Raw genomic sequence first — 16,633 nt, forward strand, 5'->3', positions numbered from 1 at the left:
ATTCTTCTCCAGACAGCCCCCGCCTCAGGAAGAATTAAGTTGCAGTGAGGAGCCGAGTCCTGGGGTAGGGAGCACTCCTTTACACAGACAGAGCTTTCCTGCCTTAGAAATATTCATACCCTTTGACTCAGCAAAATTTTGCTCTGAGGACATGAGCAGAGATTTGTGACCAAGGGGCTTTTCACAGCATAATTTATAATAGCTAAAAATTGAAAATGATATAAATGCCCATCAAGGGAGAGACAGCTAAATGAATACTATTACAGCCTCACACTGGCGTAGGCAGTCGTTTATAATTGTGTTTCTAAAGGTTTAATAACGAGAGAAAAATGCTCATTTAGAATCTTCGGGAAAAAAGCAGAGGGAAACTGATTATAACCTTTAGAAGAAAAAAAATTAGAAGAGATTTACTAACATGTTAACAGTAGGTATCTAGATAATGAAATTTCCAGGCGCGTGTTATACTCTTCCTTGAACCTTGTTGTATTTTTCCAATGTGCATTTATTGCTCTCGTTGTCAGAGGGAAGTGTTATTTTTTTAAGGGTGGAAAGAATCTGAGGGCGGCCAGCCAGCTTGTGAAGCGCAGACTTTGCCACTGGACCGTCTCCATCTGTGCAGCAGCAATTACTGCTCTGTCGCCATCAGATCACCTTAATCCTATTGATTGAAATGCCAAAGCAATGCTATTAATTTACTACTTACTCTGAGCACAGCGGGATGACTCCTCCAGGTGGGAGAGGGGGTGGTCCTTGAAGATTCTAGCACAAAGCACAGAGAAGCCTCTACAAGCTCATAGACTCAACCCCCATTATGTAGCCTAGATCAACCAAGTCTCTCATCAATAAAAATCACATTTACAATTTGCCAGGCACCAACGTAAGCCCTGCAAAAGAATGGTTTATTCTTTACTGCAACCCTATGAGCCGCAGCTACCCTTGCCCCCATTTAACAGATGCAGAAACAAAGACAGGCAGGGTCAGTAACTTGTCCAAGGCCTCAAGCTGGTCAACGGCAGAGGCTGGATTTGATGGGAGTCCATGTGCTTCACCCTGGAGCATGCCCCTGTTTCAGTCCAGAAATGTTTTTAATTGTGTAGTGTCTTATATTTTCCTCAACATGATTTCAAATAGCAATTTATAGTTAGAACAGGAGGTGTCTACACTTAAGGATAGTAAAGGACTTGCTCAAGGTCACACAAGACAGGATCAGAACAGGCAGAAGTGGACTCCACACCCACAGCTTGTCCCGTGCCCTGGGCTGCGTCTCTCTGCCTCTGTGACATACAACAAGAAGCAGGAGGCCATGGAATTTGGGGCCCCTGTTTGGTCCCCCTGTGAGCTACAAAGAGGTGGCCCTGCTGGAGAATCCTGAGGTGTGGGGGAGAAAGGAAAGAAACCACAGAAGGGAAAGGAAGACTGAGCAGTAACCCCTGTGGTCCTTTTGCCCCGCTTCATCCTGAAACCAGGAAGGGGCACTAGCCACACACAGCTCCTTATCCTTCCCTCATCATCCATCTACCTTCCTTTCATCTCATTAAGTCCCACAGGCTTCACTCACACGTCTTCTCCTACATCCTCCTCTGTAAATACTCCTTACAGAAGCTTTATACTAAACCACAGAGCAGCAGGAACTTACAACAATGCATGTTCGAGTTGAGCGAGCTGTTCTAGCACATTTGAACAGCTGCTCCAAAACATGTCAAATTCGACCTCATTTAGATTCATGTATCCACTCTGCCACCTAAGCACCTTGATTAGGCTTTTAACCTCTCCAGGCATCAGTTTCCTCATCTGAAAAATAGACAAGACAATGGTACCTACTTCATAGAGTTGTTGGGTGGATTAGTAAGCACATGTGGAAAAGCTCGGTGCTTGGCACTTAGAGATCAATCGTTGGTAGTGATTGCTATTATTGCTAGTTCATCTCTAAGTCTGTTTCCTCGTCTATAAAATGAAGAGGATCATCCCTACTGACATTACAGTCTTAATTCAGTCATTCATTTACTGATATAGCAGGTGCTCAATAAATGTCTTTTTTTTTTAAATGCACACGATGATCAGGTCCCATAATTCTAAGACTCTTCTCCCTACTTCTTCCCCAAGACTTTGGAACCTGCTGAGTGAGACAAAGAAGTTCCAATCCACTGAGCAGAGCTGCAGCTTTCTGTCTTGAGGACTCAGGGAATCAACAGAGGGCCAGGCTATTTAGAGCTTGATTAGAGCCCCAAGCTTCCGTAAATTCTGTATTTACATGCAAATACCCACTTCAGCTAAACCCTCTCAGCCCACAGTTAAGTGTTCTCTTTCTGAAGATTAGTCACTCAGTTTATTTATTTTTTATATTGATTTTAGAGAGAGGCAGGGAGGGAGACAGAGAGAGAGAGAAACACTGATGTGAGAGAGAAACATCAGTAGGTTGCCTCCTGTATGCACCCCAACCGGGAATCAAACCTGCAACTTGGGTATGTGCCCTGACTGGGAATCGAACGTGCAACCTTTGGTGTTTGATTCCCAGTGTACAGGATGATGCTCCCACCAACTGAGCTGCCCAGCCAGGGCTAGTCAGTCAGTTTATTAAAGGCAGCTTCAGATTTTAATCCAAGTGGCTCTTTCTATAATCTAAAACCATTTTTCCTCAGTGCCCAGTGAGGAGGCTTTATTTTCTCAGCATTCTCCTTTGAATCAGTCTCTTGGATTCTTGAAGACCACACACATGGTCTTCACTTTATGAAAACATGTTTTCTCTGGGATAAACAGCCCGTTTTGCTGATGCATTTCCCATGGGTTCATTACAACCTGGCTTGTTTTTCACTGTAGGTTTGAACTAGTATAGACTGGGAGGGGAAAAGATATGTTTTTTTAATAGGGTCTGGATTCAAGCACTTACTTGTCTTCACATAGGTTTTTCTCTATTAGTTTCAGAGCTCGTGGAAAGCAAGGGTTATGACATACTAGAGGCCCGGTGCACAAAATTTGTGCATGGGGGGGGGTCTCCTCAGCCCAGCCTGTACCCTCTCCAATCCGGGACCCCTTGAGGGATGTCTGACTGCCAGTTTAGGCCCAATCCCAGGCCTGACATCCCTGTCGGACATCCCTCTCACAATCTTGGACTGCTGGCTCCTAATCGCTCACCTGCTTGCCTGCCTGGTCACCCCTAACTGTCCCCCCTGCCGGCCTGATCGCCCCTCACTGCCTGTGTGGCAGCCTGATCGCCCCTAACTGCCCCCTCCCTGTTGGCCTGGTTGCTCCTAACTGCCCCCCCCCCCGCCAACCTGGTTGCCCCTCACGGTCCCCCCACTGGCCTGGTCGCCCCACACAGCCTGCTTGTTCAGTCGTTTGATCATCCCTCACTAACCCCCTTGCTGGCCTGGTTGCCCCACACAGCCTGCTTGTTCAGTCATTTGGTTGTCCCTCACTAACCCCCCTGCCAGCCTGGTTATAGGCAGCCATCTTGTGAGGGTATGATGGTTAATTTGCATATTACCTCTTTATTATATAGGATTCTATTACTGATACAGATAAGAGAGAAGTCTGTGGGGTCAGGGGTAACTGGATATGTTACTTAACCTCTATGACCCTCAGTTTCTTCATCAGTAAAATGCGAATAATGATACCCAATCCATAGGATTACATTCAGGATTAACTACTGCAGATAAAGCTTTTAGTGTAATACCTGGTACTGTGTAACCACTCAGTGAGGGCTAGCTGGTTTTATTTTATCATTTATATTCTGTTCAATCACCTAGTTCGATCTCTGACATACAGTAGGCAGCCATGATTATTCTGGATAAATAAGTAAGTAAATGAAGTAATACATTAATACTATCTCCAATGAAATGAGGATTGTCTCAACATGCCTAGTGAATGGAAATAAACTCTTTTTCTTAGAATAAAAAGAGTTCATCTCCACAGCATCTGTAAAAGCACTATGAGCTTTTGCCATTCAAACAACATCTGCAAGGCGCTGGCCAGGTATCTCAATTGGTTAGAACATCAGCCCAATATGCCAAGGGTGTGAGTTATATCCCCAGTCAGGGCACATACAAGAATCAACCAAGGAATGAATAAATAAGTGGAACAACAAATAGATGTTTCTCTCTTTAAAAAAAAGCCACCTACAATTGGTAAAGGCAGGTTGTATTTTAAAGATGAGTGAACTGAGATGGAGAAAAAGAAAATGAAAGGCAAACTAACTGTAGAGAAATTCTGAGAGACGATTTAATAAATAATCAAGAAGGGATCGCCCTCCCCCTTCCAGTCGTTTGGGAATGAACTGAAGATAGTCAAGCGGAAGATGCCCCAGAGCAGATCTGGAGACCTTGGTCACATTCTGGCCCTGCCACCCGAGACCCTTAACCTTTCAGGTGAGCCTCGGTGTCAGGATCAAATGCAGTGATGGATTTGGAAGTGCCATATAAACTGAAGGCGTTATCGGTGTGCACGTGATCATAGCATTGTTCTCTGCCTATAGTTTCCCGTTCTCGGAGCCCCCTGAACTCTCACTTGCAGCTCTGAAGAGCCGTGCAAACGTTTCTATTGTGAACTAGTGCAGGTCCTCAGAGGGACTTTGTAAATCACTAGCACTTGGAAGAGTCAATAGAGTATAGTGGTTAATAGTGTGGGCTTTAGAGACCAGCTGCCCGGGGAGCTCTGCCATTTACAAGCTGTACGACCTCAGCTAAACCTCTAAAAACGCAAGTGTCGCCGTTCTCACCTGTAATGTGGAGGCAACAATGTCATCTTCATAGGAATGTTGGGAAGATTAAATGCAGTGACATATCTAAAGTACCCAGCACACAGTTAGTATTAAGGGAATGGCAGCTATTGCTATCATTAGCTAATATCATGTCTGTATCTGTTTTCATCCTATTATTACTTCTCCTCAATATTTATACTCCCTAGTCTCTGCAACCTCAAATAACCAATCCCTGCTGATTAATGCAATCTTTTTTCCCCAAACTTTTTGTCCAGAAGCCCTGAGCTCCATTCTCTGCAAAGAGGTACTTTCCCAGTGAGATTTATCTGATTAAAAAGAAAGCGGCATTAAAGGTAATGAGAGCCATTTGCTCTCCTGTCCAGCTCGTGGGATGCATGCTGATGATGCGGGGCCTGCTGAGAGCTTTGACTCCAGCAGAGTAACCCCCGCAGGCCTGCTCTTCAGCATCCAAGCCTCTGAAGAATCCCGCTGGACTCCTCGAATTGTAACTCACGGGTGGGGAACGTCAGGCCTGTGGGCCATATAAGACCCACAAAATCATTTGGCCTGGCCCTGCCAAAGCATTAGGGGTGAGTTAGTTAAATGTTTGACCAAGTATAGCAGGCTAATTTTTAACTTGATAGTTTTGTACAGCCCTTGAATGATGTCATAAATATCTAAATGGCCCTTGGCAGAAAAAAGGTTCCCCACCCCTGACTCATCTGGGGGCCTTCTTGATGTCCACAGGCTTAAGCCAAGAGAGTCAGAGGCACCGAAAAATGTCCCCAAGTGAGACATATAGGGATGGCCAGGGCCAAGTGAGATGGTCATTGTAGAATTATAACTAGCGACCTAGATGGGGAGAAGTGTAAGGTTCACGTGCAGACATAGGTTTGACCTGGCCCGCTAGCCTGAGTCATTCTGTGAGAGGCTATGGATGCTCCTAAAAGAAAAGGGATGGCTTAGTTTCTTGTTTTCCTGCCTTGGATTTTCCCAGAGGACATCAGGTATTTCCCCCAGGGACTGACGAAAGGGGCAGAATGTGGGGCTCTTTACTCCAGTCAAATCACATCACCGATGCCAAGCCCCTGCACGGCTGAGTTCAACCTCCTCTGGGATACAAGGTGTATGTCACCCATTTAACAAATATTTATTGATCCCTGAGCATGTGCCAGGCTCCGTGCTTCATGAAAACCATATTTATTAAGAGCCTGGAAAGAAGCTTGCAAAAATCATTCTTTCGGGGTCTTGTCTACATGACACCTGATCGCCTCAATGCCAAGGGGAAGGAAGGTCAGAGAGCTGACGGCTGAGCCAAGGACTGCCACGATTCCAGCCTTGAAACACGCACACGGGGGAAGGAGAAGTGAGAAAAGAGAAAACATCGACATGACTTAACCAAAGCCATGTGGTATGCCAGAGCTACATCAAGACACGCATCTTCAGTCTCAATTTTATTGTAAAATGGGGACAGACGTCCCTACCTCACCTGCTGTTTGGCAGGACAAAACGATAAGATATGTAATGGTGTTTTTTGCCACCAAACAAGAAAATAAAAGTGAAGCTTTTTGGAAATAAAATGAGAGGCTGTGAGAAGTAGAAACTCCTCTCCAGCTGAATACATGGGATTATCTACAGGAAATCCTACCCTCCATGACTGGGTTGGAGGGTCTATGATTTTGTAGCAGGACTGGGGTGAGGCAAGTGAACCAGGGCACAGCATTTAAGGTGGCATTCCTTCTCGGGGCCCTGCGAGTGCAGAGCTGCCACTTACGCAACCCTGAGAGTGAGTGCCTCCTTAAATTTTGCTAGGCACCTCATTCTCCTCACCCTGCACTGGTCCTGCTTGGTGGGGAACAGCAACTAAAGCAGGAGAATTAGGGGGTAGAAAGCTAGCCAGAGGGGCAACTGGAAGGAGTGATAAGGAGTGTGAGAGATCCCTGGAGAATCACACTTCCCTGGGGGCAAGGGAAGAACCAGATGCAAAGTTCCAAGATTTTATTTTACTAAGCATGTGATTTTTACCCAGGAAAAAGTTCTTTATAGGAGGCAGATAGAGCTGTGGGAGGTGGGAGGTGAGTGAGGAAGGAGGGAGGATGTCTTGGTCCCTGGGAGAATTGGGCTCAGAGCCTGACAACTGTGACATTCCCATGGTGCTTAGCAGATCATGGAATGAGAGTAATAAAATGTCAGGCCTAAGCATGTCAGCCTAAGCCCCTTCCTGCAATCAGATAAAATCCAAATTGCACAGCTGGCCGGGGGAAGCCAGATGTTGACCTGAGGATGCAACTACTTCCAACCCTACAGGAAAAGCTGAGAGTACCAAGCAGGGCTCGTGCTGCCCAAAACCCAAAAGTCCCTGGGTGTCAGAGCCAGGGACAGGACGCTGGTTCGGCCCATAAGGCCAGAGAGTGCTAGCTTCACTCAGCCCCACCCTCCCCAGGAGCCTAGGTCACCAGAGCCTTCCCACCACCTTTCCCCAGGACAGCCCATGGGCAGCAGAAAGCTTTCTCTCCCAAATACACAACAGGAACATTGCCAAATGTTGGGTCTTTCTAAACGTGCACAACGACTTAATTAATAAAACTCGGGAAAATTACCTGATCTGTCCCCGCCTCCCTCCTCTGAACTACCATGGCAGTCCAATTATGCCCCCGAGGCTGGGTGGCAACTTCTTATAATTGTTTCTGTGCCTCATCTATTCTACCTGCTGGACTATAAACAATCAGAGGGCAGAGGCTATTCATCAACCAATGATGACTGCCGCTGCACGCCAGGCACTGAACAAGACAGACTCAAACTCTGCCCACATGGAGGCGGAGGCATACTTACCGGTGTCTCCCCCATGGTGCCTCATGCGTGGAGTGGGTGCTTAATCCATCAGGATCAGAGGCTTTTTGAGCAAGAGGGCCCGTAGAAATGAGACAAGCCTCCACTCTGCAATGTAGTCCCTTGGCAGAGAGTGGCAACCATCCTGCTACCCTTCCCTGCTGGGCTGGACCCCAGAATGCTTCTCTGGGCAGCCACTGCCAGAATGGAGTGGGCACACAAGGTAAAACTGTCCCCTGCGCCTGACCTAATCCTGAACTGCCACTTCATAGACGAAGAAACTGAGGACCATCTGGGGAAAAGAATTAGCCCAAGACCACACAGAAAGCTAGAAATAGAGCCAAGACTACCCCCGGGGTTCTCAGCCCCCACTTTAATATGTTCTGCTCTATTCCACAGTGACCTTCATAACTGTGTATTAAGTAAATGCCCATGGAAACACATGGGCTGACCTTCAAATGACCTTGACTAGTTGACCAGGTGATTTCTACACAAAATAAGCACCAGTTCATTGGACTACCTCTCTGACCAAGCACAGAAAACAGACATTCTAGCCTCAGTCAGAGGGCAAGTTGCAGGTAAGGTGTCTTTGGAGGTGCCTTTGGACCCATTTCCCAAGCTTGGCCAGGCCACAAGTCACTGTAACCAGAAACAACTGAGAAACTGGATGGATTGTTTTTACTGCAAAGGGATTAAGGAGGGATAATCTTCCTTGAGCTTTCAGACCCATGGTAAAGCAGAGAACTGGGTTCCAGCCCTACTACTTCCAACCACACAGACTCAGCATTCCATCCTCACCTCTTATCCTTTTTTTTTTTTTTAAAAAAAGCTTTATTATTATTTCTTTACTTTTAGATATGTAATACTTTTTTTATATATTTTATTGATTTTTTACAGAGAGGAAGGGAGAGAGATAGAGAGTTAGAAACATCGATGAGAGAAACATCGATCAGCTGCCTCCTGCACACTCCCTACTGGGGATGTGCCCACAACCCAGGTACATGCCCTTGACCGGAATCGAACCTGGGACCTTTCAGTCCGCAGGCCAACGCTCTATCCACTGAGCCAAACCGGTTTCGGCATCACCTCTTATCCTTGTTCTCAATCTCTCTCTCTCCTCTCTCTTTCTTTCCTTCTCTCCCTACTTTCCTCTCTCATACACACACGAAACTTTCTGTTCTCCAAGCCCTCTCTCGCCTCTAGACTTTACAAGCGCTGTTCCTTCTACCCAAAACACTCTTCCTTCCTCTTTCTTCCAGGCCAACTTCATTCCCAGCCTTCAAGTTTTACTGTAAAATGCCACTTTCTCTACGTGCCTCTTGGAAACCCCCACACTTCCACCAAGTGCAGTCGGATGCCTGTCCTCTGTGCTCACTGCCATACCTCAAACACCTCCATTTTCTCACTTGCCTCTTCCTCTCCCCACCCCCATCTTCCTTCCCTTCTAAGTCGGCACCTCCAGCTCCCTCCCCAGCTCTACCTGTCCCTCCCTTGGTTATCCTCAGCCTCTTACCCTCTGTCTTCGCCTTGCCTTTCCTCTCCTTTCCCACCACTGAGCTCCTGACTTCTCTGCCCATGGCGAACTGCAGAGATGGAATCTGATGGGGGGGCCCTCTCTGCTAACCCAGATAGTTCTTGGAGGTGTGGTGCCATGCAGGGTGTGATTGAAACTTTCTCCCCAGTATCATTGCTACCCCCAGCTCATTTGAAATTCAGATTGACAGCTCCATATTGATTCCCTATTTCCAACTGATGTCGCAACTGAAGAATGAGAATCTAAGCATTGATCTGGCCTTTCTTCCAACAAATCCCTGAAAAATGAGTTGGTCCGCTGGGGAGAAATCTTGAGACTGGATGGGGGAAAACCAAGACATGATCACGCTCAGATTCCCACAAAGGAGTTCTGAAAAATTCAAATCCCAAGACCAGATGTGTAAAAAAGAAAGAATATTGTAGACTAATAAAATGATGATTTAGGGCCAGTAGGACTCTTAGAGATTATTCTAACCCCCTCATTTTATAGCTTGGGAAACTGAAAGCAAAAGGGGGAGTGACTCACAGGAGGTCACACAGGAGGTCCTTGCTGGGCTGATGTGGCTCTGGTTGGTTGAGCATCATTACATGCACCAAAAGGTCACCAGTTCATTTCCAGATCAGAGAACATGCCTAGTTTCAAGCTTGATCCCTAGTAGGAGGTGTGAAAGAGGCGGCTGATCCATCTCTCTCTCTCTCTCTCTCTCTCTCTCTCTCTCTCATCAATAAAAAACATTTTTTTAAAAAATCGGAGGTCCTTTAAGTACCTAAGTCTCCTGGGGTGACAAATCCCCTAACTGAATGGTGATAGTTTACCTCCATCCAGTCAGCCACCATCATAAGCCTTCTCTGCAAGGGGCAGAACACTTGGTCCCAGAAGACCTCACTGTCTTTCTGGAAATTACTATAATCAAAACTGTCTAAACTAAGTCTGATTCACTACATTGCATTGCAGTAATCCCTGAAACAATTTGCATCACTTCCAAATACTTGTACAGGGTCAGCAAATCCTAACAATCACATGTTTCATGGCTTGGCTCCATCCCCAGCTTCTCTGTCCAGTAGCTGAGTCTATCAGCAGATGTCTGCATTCAGCACAGGTAGTGGTTCCAACTGTGCAGCAAGGGCCCGTTAATGCCTGTTTACTCTGCACAGGTGCACAGAGAACAGATTTACTACAGGGGGGCTTGAACTAATTTTGTGCACAGTATCTAAAGATAGACAGAAAGGTACAATGATTGTCAAGTGGAGGGGTGTGGCTATTTTGACATTAAAATGGAGCCTTTGTAATTCACAAAGAATTGGGGAAATTTAGGACAGGGCAGTAAGAGGTAGTCCTGTTAGCAATCAACATCATTTACATTAAATTTTAAACTTCTGTTCTTTTGTTTTCACTGTATTCACTACCGTGGTTATTTCTATTATGGCAAGTAATAGTAATACTGGTTGTTCATTTGTGAGTGGTGTAATATAAAGTCCCCTTTTTTACAAGGGTAGTTTTAAAAGAAACAAGGCAATTTAGAAACCACTGTTACATGATGCATGGGAGGGTATGGACTAGAGAACCCCAAAGTTTCAAAGACTTCCGTCAATCACTTTGCAAAACAGAGGCTCATTTGGTAATTCACAGCAATTTCTCCTCCATTTTTAGGTGTGATAAATCCAGAATTGTATACATAGGGTTGCTGGAAGTCAGACACATGTTTTGATTTTCTTGGATGTAATAGAATATAACAAGCTTCAAAAACAATTAGAAATAATAGTGGCTACCATGATTTATCCTCTTCACCATTTATAAAAGGCTTTCCCATACATGGTACCATTGGGTGAGTCAACACTTGAAAATTTGTGCTCTAATTCCTTCTCTCATTAAAGTGTTGTGTGACCTGAGGCCAGTTACCTAACCTCTCAGAGTCTCCATCCCCTCCAGTTCAGCTCACCCCTCCAGTGAGTCTGTACCAGGTGACCAGGCTGCAAGTACCTTGCAGACACTCAAGCTCAGGTAACCAGAGGACTCTTCAGCACTGGGGAGGATTCAGGTATTAAATGGCACATTTTGCTAATAGCAAATGGTGAGGAATAATTTGGGGTGAATTCATTCTCTCACTGGGCCACCTAATAAGATTCAGGCTTATGAAAGAGGCCTAAGGGCCACGAGATCGCCTGTGCTCTAGTAACTGCTAGGAGGGAGTACTATGTTCTCAAATCTTATTATCTGAGAGAGGGGCTGGACAGAGAACAGGAGCTTATGAAAGCTTCATAACTGCCACTCTTGGAGAGGTTCTAGAAGTGAATTATAGCCACAGAAAAGTCGTAAATCACCAGCTGCCTGCTTGTGGTCCCCTTTGCTCACACCAGAGCCACAGAGCAGCTGTGAGTCTGGTGCTGAATGGAGAAGAGGCTGGGAATGTGGTACTTACTACCTGTGGGCCATGGAAGGTACCTGGCAGCACTGCCCAGCCACATGGGGTCCGTGGTGCAGCTGAAAGCAGTGGGACCCAAAAAAGTCCCCAGACTGGTTCTGAACTGCTTCAAACACACACACACACACACACACACACACACACACACACACAATCACACACACAGCAAGTCAAGAGCAAGACAACATACTGAATGTCTGCTCTGTTCCAAGAACTAGGTGTTGTTTTTTACCTGTGCTACCTCAGCTACTCCTTGTGTAAAACTAAAATGACATATGAGGCAACTAAAGTTCAGAGATGTTAAGTAACTTCCCCCAGGTCACACAGTTAGTATGAGACATCATTGATTCCAAATCACCCATTCTTTTCACTCTTTTTTGCACTATCCTTTTACATCTCACAATGCATTTGAGAAGCACACACATGCAATGTACACACCACATACATACATACACAAAGGCATCTTATACATTCATACCCTATAATCTATATACATATACACACAAAAAAATGCCCATGCTAAATGTCACACTTAATAGCATACTTCACCATGATCCCAGGTATTCACATTTTTGCACATACAAATCTATGTAACAGGATCCACTATCCATCCACAAACACCCCCATGCACACTCTAATCCCCACACATCCATCCTCACCCACACAGCTGTACACGTAACATGCATACACATCACACCTGAAAACTCATCCACTTCACACAAACTCACAAACATCCATTGTCACACACATGAAAACAGTAAAACGCATTTGTCCTGTCAATCAAAACTAGCTCTTCAGTCTATGAATAAGGGATCTCCAGATTATTACGCATGAGTGTCTACATCATCCTGGAATGCCTTCTGAATCTTCGAAGGAATACCAGGCATTGCTTTCAGTAGTTTTTGATTAATGGATATAATAGTCTAATCATTTTTAAATTGTTGATCCACATATGCATATTTACAAATATACTACTCGCCAGGATATTTGATTAAAGTAGCAAATTATTCAGTCACTCATTTACTGTGCAATTACTGAGCACCAATTATGTTTTTGAAACACCATCATGGACACAGTAGGAGATTAAAAGAACAAACAATAAATAAATAAAAGTACCATGACTCCTGGTCTTAAGACACAAACACAAGTAACTATACTGCGAGGTAGCATGGCCAGGACCTGCTGAGTGAGGGGTGTGCGAGGAGAGGGAGCCAAGGAGATAAGATAGCTGGGATGCTTCCAGTCCTAGAGGATGGGGAAATGTCGGGGCATCCGGGGACGCTGCGGTCTGGAGAAGCAAGTTTAGGAAGAAAGCTGTGGCATGCAGGGTGGGAGAGGAACCGGAGGCACAGAAAGGACGTCTAGATGGACATGCCCTGCAGGTGTCTGCAAATGAGGAAAGGGGGTTCCAGCGAGAAGCTGGCACGGGGACATCAATTTGAGAGTCCTCCATTAGAGGTGATCACTTTAACAGGACTGATAAGATCAGAACAAGAGGGGTGGAGAGCAAATGTTTGGGGAGCCGATGTCCTAGTTGGCAAACACAGGCACACATCTCTATACCTGCACTCCCTCTAAGGTACCAGCCCCTCAGCAGACACGACAGGGTGCCTAGCTCAGGGGTCTCTGGTGGCATTTCAGGACTAGAAAAGCTCATTTGCACAAATGGTTGTCCTCCAACCCTGAGGCTGCCAATTTTGACTCCTCTAGAAATCTGCGCGCCTTTGACTGAGAGCAACAGGTGGGGGGCCACTGTCCTTAGACCTCAGTAACTCTTGCTATGGTGTGAATAAGAACCTGAAAGCACTTCGTTGAGTGGGAACGGGGGGCCGGTCCCTCCCACCAGCTGTGCCTCCATTTTCCCAACTGAGGTTTTCTAAAGTGTGTGTTTCATGAGATTCTAGTCCCATACGTATAGCATCTAAGCTTGTTAAAGGCTCTGAGAAGACCTCGGGTAAAGATGCCTGTTTAAATTTGTGTTCCTGAATGCACTTGACTTAGGCAACTTTTCTTTTTTTCAACTAGTGACCAATTCTGAAGAGAAACTTCGGGTAAATCTGGGACTACTTGATCTCTAAGATTCTTTCGCTGTTCCATGGACCCATGGGGCAGGGCTCAGGCCTCCAAAACACAGGGCTGGGCCTAGCGGGAGGTTAGCCCTTCAATCTCCTCTCCCCTCTCCCGGGGAGACCTGCAGCCAAGTGTGATTGCTCTGATCTCCAGGCTGCAGCCTTAGAAAAGGCAGCAGCGTCTCAGCAGCGGTCAGACACTCGGCTGCCTGCCAGGATCCCACACCGGCTGATATTTGGGCTGGATAAACAATTTAGCCTGGGCCTTCCCTCATTAAGGACCCGTATTACCTATTTCTCAGTCTACGAGGGCTGGGCCAGGCTGGGATCTGACCACGCATGAGAAAGGGCCATCGTTAACCCTCTGCTCTCCTCTCTCCTTTCTTAGCCTTGCTGCTTCTAAGGAGGCTGATGCCGCCCGCTCCGCGCCCAAGCCCATGTCTCCCTCGGACTTCCTGGATAAGCTCATGGGGAGAACCTCTGGATATGATGCCAGGATCAGGCCCAATTTTAAAGGTAGAGAAAACTTTCCTTCCAGATCCCCAGGCATCTGTTTTCCTAGATTAAAAGTAAGCAGCATGGGATTGGATGGTACATACATGCCAGGAGCCCCTCTGCCCTAGGCAGATGCTATTAATCCGTTCGGACTGCTCCCCCACCACACCCACCCAAACCACACTCAAACTTAACAGCCCCCTGGCTGCCAGGAATCTGTGTGTGAGTTGAAACCTACTTGCTACCTCTGGTATAACAGACAGATAGATAAACTTAGCATGTAAAGAAACGGGGTCAGGTTTGGTTCAGGCACAAACTCACTCTCTGAACTCTGATAACCCTCTTCCTCTCTCTGGGCCTCAGTTTCCTCATCTCTGCAGTGATGAAGCTGGCTATCTGTGGGAGCTCTGGGGCTCCCACCATGTGCCCCCAAAGGGAGGAGCAGAGAGCACAGTGACCAAGACCACTCTGCTTCTCCCCGAGCGGTCCACTTCTATTTGTTTTAGGTAAGAGACATCCAACTGAAATTCACCTCCTGCAAAGGTCCCAGGGATTAACAAATAATTTTTGAAACTTTCTAGTCTAAACCAGAGTCACAATTTCAAATGCTTACAGGAATTAGGTAACTTCAGTGAGTGAGGGGAGCCAGGAGGAAGGCAATAGGGAGTGGTAGAGACTATGGAGAAATAGAGGTGCAGGCCCTCTAAAGGGGACAGCCTCTTCTTAGCCCTGCCCACAGTTACCCAACTGGAATGTAGGCCCCGTGTTGCCAGGTCACCCAGTATTCCAAGAAGAGCCAGAAATGAAGATTTATGCAAAGTTTCCTGATTCCTAAAATATGTGCATTCAAACAGAACACGTTTGTTGTGAGCCAAATATGCCTTATGGGTAGGCAGTTTACAAACCCTCCCCAAGGTGACCTGAGGGGTTTCTTTTAGCTCTCACAGTCCTGGGAGATCTCAACAAGAGGGAGTCGGTTCCCGTTGGTGCCTTAGGAGGCTGTCCCCACCTCACACTGCTGAGCAGAACCCCGCAGGTGCAGTCCTAGGACCTCCCAGGAGCCTGTGCTCACGAACCTTCCTCCCAGCACCCTGCAAAAATCTTATTTCAAGCACCCACTGTCAGCCTCCTCATCAATCTTGATTCCAGATGCCCTTCCTCACTACTCCTTTTAGCTCAAGTCCAAAACCAAACAAGGGAGATGACAGCTGGTACGGCTTCCTAGTATTTGCTCACTTTACCCCCATTCTCAGTGCTCTGCAGGTAGAAAACTGTCTGAGAGACGCAGAGGTTTGTTGGGGCCCACCTCCACCCTGCTTATCTCGAGGCTCCTTCGCTCCCCCAGCACTTTATTCCCAAGGCCACATCTCCCAGCACTGTTAGCATAACCTTGGTCCCCTCAAGGGCACGTAAGTCAGGACCAAAGCTGCTGTGATACATAGCACTGGGCCCAAGCCCTTCACCAGGGTCTCAATCTCAGAGGAACCAGACAGATATGGCACATGAGTGAGGCAGGAGGAACATGAGAAAAGAAAACTAGAGAACACAGGGCTAGTCTAAGGGCACCTACTTCTCAGCTCTGGCAGTAACTGCCTGGTAGAAACACAGGCCCTGGAATGCTGGCCCTCCAAGACTTGAGTCTGGAGTTTTGTGAAATCTTTGAGGTTGGCAGCTAAGTCACAAATTTTAGAAACGTCGTTGTCTAAATCAAATACATTGGAGAATTGACCATCAGGTTGTGTCCAGTTTTCAGGAATTCCAGTCCACTACGCCCCCTAGTGGACACTCAGAATTCCATACTAAGTGCCGTGGACTTGCTCTCCTGAGAAAAGAGGGACTCCTTTGTTGAATGTGTATGCATACCAGGTTCAGGTGTTAGGTATCCTTTGTGCATACCATTGCACCTGGCACATAAAAGGCCCTCAATGAACCTTTGTGAATGAATGAATGAACGAATGAATGAGCGAACGAACCAACAAATGTGCTAAGGTTTAGAGCAGTTAAATGACTCCTGAGTCATGCTGTTGAGGCTGTAGGGACTTTAACCCAGCTAGCTACTCTGACTCAGTTATCTAATGCTGGTCATTTATTCTTTTATTTACTGGCTTACTTACTTAGCAGTGAACATCTTTAAGAAATAAAATTTCACCCAGACTATAAAACCATTGAATCAGGGCCCAGTCTCTCCCCACTCTGAAAGCCTTCCTCTAACACTTGGACCCAAAAATCTACAGATCTAGATCATCTCAGTCTCCCGACCCTGTGTCATCTCTAGCTCCTTCAGTCCCCTCCAAGTAGGGCTCTGAGCAAGGTGCAGCTTCCCGGAACCCAGCCTGGAGCTGGAAACAAGGTTTCTCTCTCTCCCTGGTGTTGAGGACTGAAACACTGGCATGAGGAGGGGACCTCCAGCCCCTGATGCCTATGGTCCCTTCACACTTCTACCCAGACACCAATAAGATTCCCCCAAAGCCCCACACACACTACAGAGCTCCTGAGAAGGCCTCTGCGACCCCAACACAATAGGAAGAGGCCTGCATTGTTCTAGAACGTCCGCTACTTACCTGATGCGTGTGACCCAGAGTGAATCA

The 16,633-nt window shown here is 46.5% G+C and overlaps 1 protein-coding gene across 2 annotated transcripts in view; it reads left to right on the forward strand.

Moving 5' to 3' along the window:
• GLRA1 (glycine receptor alpha 1) overlaps positions 1 to 16,633 on the forward strand; it is a 63,563-nt gene that overhangs the window by 17,216 nt on the left and 29,714 nt on the right. For both annotated transcript variants that reach the window (XM_006089112.3, XM_006089111.3), the window contains exon 2: positions 13,939 to 14,066. In XM_006089112.3, coding sequence (XP_006089174.1) covers positions 13,939 to 14,066 — 128 coding nt within the window. The remainder of the gene's footprint in view (positions 1 to 13,938; positions 14,067 to 16,633) is intronic.

The sequence above is a fragment of the Myotis lucifugus genome, unplaced genomic scaffold, assembly GCF_000147115.1.
Source record: "Myotis lucifugus unplaced genomic scaffold, Myoluc2.0 scaffold_56, whole genome shotgun sequence".
NCBI classification, from domain to species: domain Eukaryota; kingdom Metazoa; phylum Chordata; class Mammalia; order Chiroptera; family Vespertilionidae; genus Myotis; species Myotis lucifugus.